The 12988-nt window shown below is 45.5% G+C and overlaps 1 protein-coding gene across 1 annotated transcript in view; it reads right to left on the bottom strand.

Annotated features, from left to right (window-relative positions):
- Window positions 1–8967, bottom strand: part of LOC110591032 (protocadherin alpha-C2) — a 46393-nt gene extending 37426 nt beyond the window's left edge. Inside the window, exon 1 of the mRNA XM_021701926.1 lies at window positions 6412–8967. Within this exon, the coding sequence (XP_021557601.1) occupies window positions 6412–8967 (2556 nt within the window). The remainder of the gene's footprint in view (window positions 1–6411) is intronic.
- Between the last annotated feature and the right edge of the window lie 4021 nt (window positions 8968–12988).

Raw genomic sequence — 12988 nt, 5'->3', positions numbered from 1 at the left:
GAATGACATATATTATTGACCCTTGAACAACATAGGTTTGAACAGCATTGGTCCACTTATATGTGGATTTTTTTCAATAAATACCATATATAGTACTATAAATGTATTTTCTCTTCCTTATGATTTTCTTAATAACATTTTCTTTCCTCTAGCTTACTTAATTGTAAGAATACAGTATATAATACATACAATATATGAAATATGTGTTAACCAACTGTTTACGTTCTCGGTAAGCCTTCTGGGCAACAATAGGCTATTAGTAGTTAAGTTTCTGAGGAATCAAAATTTATACTTGGATCTTCAACTGTGCATGGGTCTGGCACCCCTAACCCTTATATTGCTCAAGGGCCAACTGTACTTTTCTTTTTTCTCTTTGTTACATCTGAGTTTCCCAGATACAAATCTATTTTTAAATGATACAAAATATAAGGTAATAAATATATGTGGGTTTCACCCAAACTTGATTAAAATCAGAAAAACTCAAGTTTAAAGGTTGACTACTGATATGCCAGATACATTGAAGACATATCCTAAGGATTTGAATTAGTTTTCTAACACTTGGATGATACATTCCAGAACTATGCTTAATTCCTATTGGTGGAAAGCCCCATTATGTTCTGTTTTTTCAAAGCTTAGTCCTTCAGGAGACTAACAGCCACAAAGCTCCAGATGTGGAAAAACTGAATTAGGTAGTCCATATGGGTGATGTAGCATTAATGAAGAACAAGAAGCCGTTTAAGTTTCTATCAAAATTATAACAAAGATTTAACTTATCCTGTAACAATATTATTTATTATTTACACCATAGAATATCTGAGCTACAGAAGGGTGAATCACTCTTTCAAGACAAATTTAAAATAAAATAGGTTTAAAATACCTTATCTCCTTCAAAAAAAAATCATAGGACCACTCAGGAAATGACACTCCTTGTCATGGAAATCCATGTTGATGCTATCAGTAAATGGCCCTCTGAGACATGTAACTACATGCTGCATCTCCTTTTGCTTCCTATTAGGACTCTATTAAGGATGTATCCACTGCAGATTTTTCACACTGATATTTTGAGATCATTGATATAAACTATGAGGGGCCGAATCCTAAAATGCCCCCCAAGATCCTCACACCTTGGTGTATGTGCCTTGCATAATCTCCAAGAATAAATACAATGGCTCTTACTTTGATTAGGTTATGTTATATGACACACTTGGCTTTAAGACAGGGAAATCATTTGGGCCGGACTGACCTAATCACATGAGCCCTTTAAATCTGGGTCTAGAGATCAGAGACGGAAATTGGAGAGATTTGAAGCATGGGAGGGATTCCACATGAGAGAAGATTCTCCACTGTTAGCTCGAAAGATGGAGAGGATCATGAGGCAAGGACCTGAGCACAACCCCTAGCGGCTGAGAGTGACCTCCAGCCAGCAGTATGTAAGTAGGTAGTCCACAAAGAAGTAAAATCTACCAACAGTCTGAATGAACTTGAAAGCATGTTCTTCCCCAAAGCCTCCAGAAGAGAACTCAGCCAGGGTGCCATATTGATTTCAGCCCTGTGAAAACCTAAGCGGAGAACCCGCTTACATCCTGCAGGACTCTGAGAGAATAAATGAGAGTTGTTTTTAACCACTAATTTGTGGTAATTTCTTACAAAGCAATAGAAAATGAATATATAAACTGTTGGTCAATAAGGCAAGAAGGAGTATAACATTTAAAATAATCACTGTTATATTACCTATTAGTCTTCTAGTAAAGCAACTGAAAAGATGAGAAATATGAGAATTCAAAATGAAATACTTTCCTCTGAAGTCACTTGCTAATCCATGAAGCAGGGAAGTAAAATAAACATAATATCGAAACATACTAATGGGTTCCAGCACAACAGAAAATGCTAGGTTTGCTTAATTCTGGACGCAGAGTCTGCTAGCACAGCAGTTACTCCCTCCCTCACAGTTTCACTTCCCTGGAGCCCAGAGTTCTGACCCTGCAAGGCCAGAAAGGAACTGATGTTGCTTATGTGCCAAGGAACTAACATTTTTCTTCACCTTTGCAATGTCAGATATTTCTTTACATTTGTCAAGTTCATATTCCTGAAAGAAAAAAATTGTAATTTTTAGGTGAGCAGATTTGAAATACTGCCTAGGAATCCTCTTGCCCTTTGATTTTTGAAATCATGATTATAGATTATAATGCTCAAAATATGATCGTATGGATAAACTAAATTTATAGTCATACTTATTATGCACAGGAAATTTGAGCCAGGTGAATTCCTAACAAAAGTCACATTCAAAGACACCTGGAAATCTCCATTAAATTCATCTAAACCTCTGGGCTCTGTGATGGCAAGTTTTCCTCAAATATTTGTGAACTGACATCTTCCTAACCTCATTGAGAGCAAAAATTGGTGGCAAACCAAGGCAAGTATCCAGAACTGACTCTGCTCTTCTGTCAAGCAGACAGCATGCCAATAGGCAATTTATAATACGCCAGGCTGTGTCCCTGCAGTGTTTGGAGGTAGACCAGCTGCCCATGTGACAGCTCACTCCTGGGTCAGAGGAAAGGGGAAGCCAATGACATTCAAGCTACAATAAATAGATTTCTTCATCAGTCAGAATATGTGCAAGATAAAGAGACTGAGAAGAGCTCAGCCATAATTCCATCTGGCTCAGCAGATCTGCAGAAAAAGCAAGGAAGGAGGTAATTTGAAGAAATTATTATATTACCAGACCAAAGAAAATAAACCTTTTCTCAGAAGAACAGTCCTATAACCAATATAGAAATGGCAAAACAAAGGAGCCCACCCCTCAAAAGTGACCATGAGAGGGTGAAACACTGGAATGGAAGTTCACAGATAGAATTTCTTTGCCTATTCTGACCATCACACACTTTTTATGAATTCACCACCATGTCCCTTTGCACTAAGTGTAAATTCTGATACAGGACAGAGTCACCAGATAGAAAAGTTAGTCCTAGGGGAAAAAATTAGGCTCCACTAAAAGAAGGGTTAGCTCTTTCAGCTCATCGCATCTGCAACTGGGGTGAATGTATATACACAGTGGCAGAAATACTGAAGATCTGATGGCTACAAATTGCTTGAAAAGAAATGACAGCAAACTTATTTCTGCTAGTCTTTTGTGATTTCCACATCTTATGCCACCTGGTCCCACGGAAGCACAGTTGGACAAATCTGCCCAGAGCACTCAGAGTGACTCATGAGGAGTCACAGGACCACACACACAGAATCTACCTTAAGATTTGGTTTCCTTTTCTTGGAGGCTCTGAAAGGGGTGCCAACCACATTCAATATCAGGTTTTCAGAAATCTCAGAAGAGAAATTCTGCCCCATTGCCAAAAAGTTACTTCAGAAACCTCATTGCACAAATGGCTCATGAAATAGGCTCACTGGGGGTGAAATCTATCAAAAGATTAGAGTCTGATGTTAAATGCTGTTTAATAAGCAACAAAAGAGAAATCAGAAAAAGAACCGAGATGAAAGATCATCACAGGCTATGCCAAAGTGAAACAGATAAACCGATAAAAAGATATCAGCTTGATAGTAACAATTTTACTCATCGATCCTCCCGCCTGTGACCTACTTTTATGCAAGGAATTACTCTTTCTCCAAAAGCAGTCAATTTACACTAGAACCCGTAGTAGGCAAATGCCAGATTATCACATAACAAAAGGAGTATAAAGATTGGGATTTCTGTCTACTCATACTATTTCAAACAGCTTAATCTTTGGAATCAGACAGACAGGACTTAAAATAGACTAACAGAATGACTGTGTGTGTTACTTAACCTCTCTGAGCTTATTTCCTCGTATGTTAGATGTTGGTAAATGTTTCTTTCATGTATGATTTACAGGGAATGAAATCACACATATATTGCAAAGCAGAACATTTTTATATAACATAGTGGTCACTGAGTGCAGATTCCCTTACTCATCCTTTATAATCTTCATCTCATTAACATAGGCACAGGGCATGAAGTGCACCCTAGGACTCTTCTGCCATCTGCAGTAACTAGGTAGGGAAAAGAGAAAGCCTAACGTGGAAGTTTAACAGGTTGATCTAGCAGTCATGACTTTCAGAGCTGAGTGATTTTTGTTTCCATATTGCCACGCTGACCTGACTCACTCTCTCCTCTTAACTGTAATAATTTCAGGAGCTAGAGACCTTAGGGCTCTTCACTGGATTTTTGAACGTGGCTGGCAGAAATCTGCCTTTATTAAAATCATGCATTCATCCTCCTGGTAAAATCCCACAAGAGCAAGGACTTATCTGACATAATTTTCTCCACACAGGTCAGTGTAAGACAGAAATAGTTCATGTATCAAACTGCCCCACGCTTTGAGCCAGGAGAAGGAGGGGAAGAGTGTCTTGCAGCTGAGCTTCCTGCTCAAGGCTGGTGGCAAAGCTTGCCCGGCCTGCTCTCCCAGCATCTTCACCACCTGCAGCCCACCCCAGGCCCAGAGGGGCTTCACAAGAATTTGTTAAGCAAATGTCTACAGCATCCTTATTAAGCCTTTTTACAGGCTTCCAAAAGCTATGATCTAAAGAATTCTGGAAACTCCTTGATTTTGTCTCCCTGTTTTTCTTAATCTGCAATCTGCCTCCGGTGGTTGCTCAATATTGACTAAAAGCAGGCTTCTCTAATACACCTACGTACAATGTACATGGGAAATACTCTCTATCCATCTGGGCTTTTTTCTGTATTTTATGCATTACTTTCCTCAAGATTAGCATGAATTTAGAATGTGAAACTATGGACATTAAAAAAAAAAAAGACAGCAGTATGTCAATGAAAATACATCACAAAAATATAGAAGGGACAAATATTATTAATTCCTTTTGTAGTACCTCTGAAAGTCCTAGCTACAAAGTAGTTGTTTGGGAAGATAACAATTCATCACTATTGACGGGGCAAAATTTTGGCTTCTGAAATACAACTTTAAAGTATCACAAAGCAGACCTCTATTTTCAAGCATGCATATGGAGACACACTACACAAAAACATCCACACATTCAGGCACTGTCCAATAATTTATGTACATTCTTCATAATAATGAGCGAAATGGCCTCTGCCTGCTTAAAACTTAAGGGGCACCTGGGTGGCTCAGTCAGTTAAGTGTCCAACTCTTGGTTTTGGCTGAGGTCATGATCTCAGGGTTGTGAGATCGAGCCCCAAGTCAGGCTCAGCACTCAGCATGGGGTCTGCTTGGGACTCTCTCTCCCTCTGCTCCTCCCCTACCCCCCACCTCCATGCTCTCTCTCTCTCTCTCTCTCTCTCTCAAATAAATAAATCTTAAAAACAAAACAAAACAAAACTTAAAACCCATGTATTTACTAACACTTGTCTTTCATATACAGCAAGCCATCCACTTTCCAAGGCTTTTCTAGCTATTGCAAACTAAATCCTAGATACCGAAAATGAACATGTACTTTGGAATATGTTGGAGTGTTGTCTGAAGTATTGTCATTTAACTTAAAGATATAATGGGCTTGAGAGGCTACTTCACATCTCATTAAAACCTTCGAAATTGTCAACAGGAAATCAGGAAATCACAGATTGCATTTAACCTACTGCAGGGAAATCATCTTACAATGAACTTGCCCTATGCCAAGAAAGGTGACGAATGGGAGAGTTCTTTTCTCCTCTTTCTCCCCAATCCCAGCTTGTCCTGTTATTCATCACATCCCCACATCGTTGATCCACTTGTTCTAATATCTCCTTAGTCCAACCAGACAAATTCATTCTCGGCCTCTTTGTCTTACCATCCTTCATCTCCTCAGAAAACCCCTACAGTAGAATTACCACAAAGCAAACTTTGGCTTCAAGGTGAGATCCACAGTCTATGGCTTTATCACCTCTGACCTGAATTGCCAGAAGATCCTATCACATCAGTTCAGTGCAATTACTGGAAATAGTGACTGGATATATAAACAAGGAAAGCATGCAGAGTTGACCACCACAACCCCTAGAGGTCTCGGAGCTTTTTAAAAAACAACACTCCTATAGCATTTCCAAAGAGAACTTTCCCTATAGATGATACAGCAGAAGACATTTCTCCTTGAATCTCAAAACATTACCCAGTATGGCATCATCTTATTCTCAAGCCTGTTCCAGCCCTCTGCAGAGCTATGTTTTAACATCAAATATTTAAAACCAATCCTTACTTCTTAACAGCCTTATGGTCAAGGCTTCATATATCTGAAAAGAAAACAAAGTAAAACAACTCTCTGATGTTACCTTCCTAGAGTGGAAACAAAGTAGGTGATAATCAAGTCACAGGTACTATATACATTCAGTTTACCAGATAACCCCTGTCACTGTTAGTAACTCAATAAAGCCAATGACACTGGCGCGGGGGAGGGGACGTGTGCAAATGCATGACCCCTTGACTGCTCTCTCACCTCGTTCTGAGAAACAGCATCATTTTTTAGAATGATCAGGTTCCCGGCACTCTGCCCACTTTGGCCTGTGAGGTGCCTGCTCTCACTCGCAGCTGCTTGGGCTCCCCCGGGCCCCAGTCCCGTCTGTGCCCCTGTGTTATAAAACATGAAAGTGTCACTCCCTGAGCCTGCTGTCAGACAGGCCTTGTAGCAGTAGGTCTTGGTGAGGGAGCCATTCCCGCGCACTTCAATGAAGTGCGGCTGCACCTTGAGGCCATGTGGTATCCTGGCCTCGATATTGTTGTTGGCCTGTTTGTTTAGTTCAGCGGGGCACCGCTCCCTCACTCCACAGAAGCCCCCGCAGCACGCGGTCCCATACGCCGTGTAACGGTAGCACTTGATGATGCTCAAAACAATGATTGTCAAAAGGAATATAAAAGACACTGTGCTTAATGCTATGATTAGATAGAGTGTAATCTCAGAGTATGTCCGAGGACTCTTAACATGTCTCTGCGTATCAGGGAGGATTCTGGAGACTCTCTCCACCACAGCCACTGTAATGGCCACGGAGGACGACAGTGATGGCTCGCCATTGTCGCGGACCACCACCGTCAGGTTGAAAGTCGTCCCACTCTCATCTCCCATCTTCCTGGTAGTCCTAATTTCTCCTGTGTGTAGCTCTACTTTAAAGAGGTCCAGCTCAGAAGTCTGGGCCAGATGGTAAAAGAGCCAAGCATTCTGGCCAGAGTCTGAGTCCATGGCTATGACTTTGGTGACCAGATAACCAGCAGGGGCAGTTCGAGGCACCATCTCCATGGCTGCTGACGCATTAGTTGAGGTAGGGTACAGGATGTGAGGGGCGTGGTCATTCATGTCCACCACGTACACATTGGCGGTCACAGTGCTGCTCAGTGGTGGACTCCCCTTGTCCTGGGCCTCCACAGTCACAAAGAACTCCCGAAACTTCTCATAGTCAAAGGAGTTGACAGCATAAAGGCTGCCACTGGCACTGTTAACGGAGACATAGGAGGTGACCGGTAGCCCTTGAACCTCCCTCTCCAGGAGGGAGTAGGTCACCTCCGCATTCTCCTTTTCGTCCGGGTCTGTGGCTTGCACAGTGCAGAGCAACACCCCTGGCAAATTGTTCTCCTCGATGTAGATGGAGTAGGAGTCCTGTCGGAAGCTGGGTGGGTTGTCATTGATGTCAGAGATCTCAACCTGCAGCGTCCGCTGGGATGTGAGCTGTGGTACTCCCCCATCCGCGGCTGTCACCGTGATGTTGTAGGCAGCCACCCGCTCCCTGTCCAGAGGACCGCTCACCACCAGCGTGTAGGAGCTTCCAAAGCCATTCAGTCGGAAAGGCAGTGAGGCCTGCAGGCCCAGGCTCACCTTCCTGTTGAGGCCCGAGTCCTGGTCGTTGACACTGAGGAGGGCCACAACGGTGTTGGAGGCAGCATCCTCAGGCACTGGGCTGTACAGGTCCGTGAGCACCACCTCTGGTGCATTATCATTCACATCCACGATGTCCACCAACACCTTGCAGTGACCCACCATGGGCACGGGCCCCTGGTCGGTCGCCTGCACATAGATCTGGTAGGAAGAGGCCTCCTCATAATCCAGTGCTCCACTTACCCGCACTTCCCCAGTGCTGGCATCGATGCTGAAGAGCTGCCTCTCCCGGTCCGACGTGTAGCTGCTCAAGGAGTACCTGAGCTCGCCGTTGGAGCCCTCATCCGGGTCCGAGGCATTCAGCTTCACCACCAGCGTGCCTGGGGGGGCGTCCTCCCGGAGCTGGACGCGGTAAGTGGACTGGTCGAAGGTGGGAGAATTGTCGTTAGTGTCCAGGACACGCACAGAGATCTGTGCCGTGCCCGAGCGGGCTGGACTGCCCCCGTCCACAGCTGTGAGAACCAGGTGGTGCAGCGCTGCCTGCTCGCGGTCTAGGCCCTTTCGCAGCACCAGCTCCAGCACCTTACTGTTCTCCTGCAGGGGTTTAAGGTCCAGCTCGAAGTGCTCGCTGGGGCTGAGCTCGTAGGTCTGCACCGAGTTGGCGCCCACGTCGGGGTCCTGCGCGCTCTCTATGTGAAAGCGCGCTCCAGGGGCCACCGATTCGCTTACCTGCAGCTGGTAGTCGGGCCGCGGGAAGCGCGGCGAGTTGTCGTTGATGTCCAGGACCTCCACCTCCACGGCGCTCACCGCCACGGGGCTGTGCGCCAGCACTTCCAAGCTGAGCAGGCAGCGAGGCCGCTGCTCGCACAGCGCCTCCCGGTCAATGCGCTCGTTGACGAAGAGCGCGCCACTCGTCAGGTCCAGCTCCAGGTAGCGCGGACTGGGCGCACCCAGATGGTTGATGCGCAGACAGCCGGGCCCCAGGCGCCGCAGCTCCAGCCCCAGCGCGCTAGCCACGTTGCCCACGGGCGCGCCGGGTGCCTGCTCCTCCGGCACCGAGTATCGCAGCTGGGAGGCCGCTGGGCCCAGCAGCAGCAGCAGGAGGGGCAGCGGCGGCAGCAGCCAGGACATGGGCGGCCGGAGTCGCGGATGCTCTGTCGCCCCAGGTCTGGGGCCCGCCAGCTCCATAGCCACCGGCCGCGGCGGAGGCAGGAGCCGGGCAGGGCCGGAGGCAGCAGTTTTCCCAGCCGTGCTCCACGCCCGGGCCCCGCCTCCGCCTCCGCTAGTGCCACCGTGCGCCCGCTCCCCCACGGCTCACGCGCTAGCAAACGCCGGGGGCCGCTCCGCTCGTCGGCCCCCCGGAGGGCTCCTGGCCCCACCGCCCCCGCTGACTCCCCATATCCCAGCTCCTCCGCTCGCCGCACAGTCGCTCCGCCTGGCTCCGCTGCCTGCCCGTCGCCGCCGCCGCCGCTCCAGGGGGAGGGAAAAGGAAGCAGAAGGGGAGGGGGAGGAGTGCTCAGCAAGTCCGGCTCCGGTTCCGCACCGAGGTGGCAGCCGGCGACCTGGAGTGATCGGTCGCTCCAGCCACTCCAGCTCCGGCTCCTTCACCCTGGACCCGCGGGATCCCCGCGGACCGCGGGAACGCGGCCACTCCCTTTCTCCCTGCCCCCATCTCCCTGTTCAGCCAGTCTCCACCGTCCCTCGGCCGTTGAACGGGTTTCGTAAGGAGATTATTCTAGGACAAGCAGTTATGTCTCTAGGACTTGGGCTATCACCTTCCCAGGAAAAGATTTCCAAGCGCAATTCAGGAAAATAAACTCGGGGCCTTAGCTAAGTATGGGCACCTGGGCGGCGGCTACACATTCAAAAGAAACAAACGCAAGGAAGGCGCTCTGGGGTTGCTGATGACGGGAATTGTTCACCTGACCCCAACCTTTTCCCTACAATACTCCTAAATAGTGCAGAAAGTGTTCAACTCCTGGGGCAAAGGGAGGGGGATGGCAAGTGCGGTGCTCTTCTGCGGAGCAAGCCTAAAACTAACATCCTGGGATCCCAGTACTCAGTTCTGCTGGTAGCCAGGGGCTTGCTTTCAGTGTGTACCTTGGCAAATAACCAATATTTCAAGTTTTAAATTTTTCTTTCAAAAATGGCTCCATGAAACTGCAGGCTAAGGTCTTATCTGACCCCTTTATATCAGAGTGGGGAAATCTGGTAAAATTTTAAAGAAATTCTTTCCTCAAGCTTTTCCTTCTTTTACTCCAAATCTTTTAAATTTATCATCCAAGACATTTTCTTTGTTCTTTCAAGAGTGTTTTTAAAATTTTTCTTTAACAGATGACAATGTCATCAAGAGCCTGCAAAACCATTACATCAAGAGGGTTACTCTTGATCTCCCAAGCCAGGCTGGAATTTGGACTCCACTGAATGCTTTGCAGTGAAAAATCTGCTGTTATTTATTTATTTATTTTTTAAATCTGCTGTTATTAAGCAAACTGTGGGAGGCTGGGATTTCTCTTACAACAGCCAGCAAGTTTCAATGGCTACGGCTCCCCTTCCATAAATATGAGGCTCCTTTACACCTCTGGCCCTCCTTTCTTCTAAGACTCAACCTTGTATTGCTACAGAGAAAACAAAAAGACAACCAGTTTTCTCTTCAGTGAACAAGAAAGCAAAAGGATCCGAGGAAGTGTCTCTGTGCTGTGTCACGGCTGCTGCTCTGCTCCAGACACCCACTCTTCCCAGGCCTTCTCCTCTCTTCCACAGGAATTTAAAATCCATTGCCCCACATGCAAAAAGCACTCACCGAAAAGTCCTTTCCCTTTCTCATCTCCCAGCATCCTCTCACTGCTAAGATCTCCCTCTGTGGGTCATTTTCTAGCTCTGGGCTGGAATAAAGCCAGAATGAGAGCTGACATTTGGCATTCTTCCCTCCTTGAGGGGACAGGTGAAGGGGCCAAAGCAATGATCCTGACACCCAGATTTCAAAGGCCTCAACTAGCACATCCCTTCCTTCCCACCCACTAAGTTCACTTGCTGACAACACTCCACAACCTAACCAGTTTTATTCCAGAGATGCTCCCAGATTCCTCCTATCACTGCTGCTTCTTATTTGTCCTCTTTGTTCCTTCAAGGGTGCAGAGTGGGAAGCAATTTCCATCACATTCTATTCCTGTCTCCTTTCTTAGGTCTCTGGCTTCTCCCCCTCTGTCTGCTTCCTCCCCAAATGTCCCTACAATAACTCTGTCTCTGTTTGCTATGGTAATTTGATCTCAGAAAGCCTTAAACTCTCAAGTGCATGAATCGTAGGCCTGGCCTGTGTCTTCACCCATTACTTATTTCTGAAAATAAATGGCTTATAAGTGGAATAAGTTATAAGTTGTCAGGAAGAGTGACCTTTTCTTCTCTCATCTCCTCCCAGGCCCTGACAGTCATTGCCACCTCTGCCCACAGCTCAGAAACCTGGCCACTGGGTATTGACCATGCATGGATCTGTGCCCCTGAAAAGATCATAGGCACTTAAGAAAGAGATTAAAGTGACAGAGGCTTGGTGAAGTTTTTAATGGAAGCCCCCAAGTGTCACATCTCTAGAGAAAAACCAAGGCTTGTCTTTTAGCAATTCTGTCATCTTTCAGCAAGGACACCTGCCAGGTCGTCCATTTTGATGCGTCAGGATCTTAAGTTTCAACTAGTATTTACTCCCTCAGTGACTGAGAAGGCAAACAGGAAGCGGACGCAAATCAGCCATCTTTTCGAAGACATCCTACTAAAGAGATTGTCCTATATTTGGCACTACAATGATTTTGTTCCTCACACTATTGTACTTAGCCTCTTGCCAACCTTGCTAGTTGGTGGAATGAGGTTGCTTAGATTGCTGGCAAGTGCCCTGTCGACAATATGAATGTTAATGCCTTGACCACTTCTTCCCTCGTTATGTACTCCTTCCCTTGGACCTTCAAGAACCCCTATTAAAAAGCAGAATAGCACAGTGTTTAGGAACACAGACTTTGGAGTCAGTCATACACTCGCCAGTGACTAACCGTGTGGCCTTGGACATGCACTGAAACCTAAGCCTCAGTTTACTCATTTTAATCAGGGAAGACAGACAGTATTAAGTAAAACTCATAGGGTAGTTATGATTATACGAGATGATGTATTTAAAGCAATTTGCATAGTGATTGACAAGTATGTTTTAACTATTATTATTATTAAAATGCAACCATTTATCACCAAATAATACCTTAGTTGATAGTCTCTATATAGCATGGAGGAAGTCGATGATGATAGGAAGCGGAGTGTGCACCAAAGTTAAGCCTTCCCAATTGCTTCTAGAGCTTATCCTATATTTTGAAAACAAAAACCAGTCCCTTTCTAGATCACTAAGGAAAAGGGACTTCTGTCATGAGGATTCCTTCAAGGGATCTGCTTCCTCACAAGAGATTCACCTTTTTTTAAAAAAAGATTGTATTTATTAATTTGAGAGGGAGAGCGTGTGCACAAGTGGGGATGAGAGGCAGAAGGAGGGGGAACAAGGAGACTTCCCCCTGAATGCAGAGCCCCATGCGGGGCTTGATAAAGGGCTTGATGCAGCGCCTCAATCCCAGGACCTGAGATCATGACCGGAGCCGAAGTCAGATGCTTAACCAATTGAGCCACCCAGGTGCCCCCAGAGATTCACCTTTTTAGGATATATGAAAATACTTTAGCAACAGAGCACAGCAGAGTTCCCAAACATGCTGTAATCTCCAGCACATAATACAGTGCTTGGCACTGGATCCCACTAATAAAGTTGTTGGACTTTAAAAAAGGCTCTGCCCAAAAGTATTATGTGATCATTCTTTCTACTTTATATTGTAATTATAAAGTACAAGTATTTGCTGCTTATAACTAACAAGAAAAGTGACAGGTTAAGAGAAGTGCCATGATAGGCAAGGTTTTGTGCCATGGTAGACACAGTTTTGCTTATCCCCATGGTAGACAATAATTTTGAAATAGTATTCCTCAATTGTATCCCTTAATTGTACTTGTAAAATGCATCTATCATGAGGTCATTGGGCACAAGAGCAAAACCAATCACAACCACAACCAAATTAAGCCTATAAGAAAAATACTGGCACTCAGTGAACTCTCCTAATTCACATAAATTTGTCCTTTATTATTGCATCATTACAAATAATTTTACTTTGAAATGATCAGAACCAGGGGCGCCTGG

Source organism: Neomonachus schauinslandi, chromosome 7, assembly GCF_002201575.2.
Source record: "Neomonachus schauinslandi chromosome 7, ASM220157v2, whole genome shotgun sequence".
NCBI classification, from domain to species: Eukaryota; Metazoa; Chordata; class Mammalia; order Carnivora; family Phocidae; genus Neomonachus; species Neomonachus schauinslandi.
This window is presented reverse-complemented; position numbering and strand designations above follow the sequence as displayed.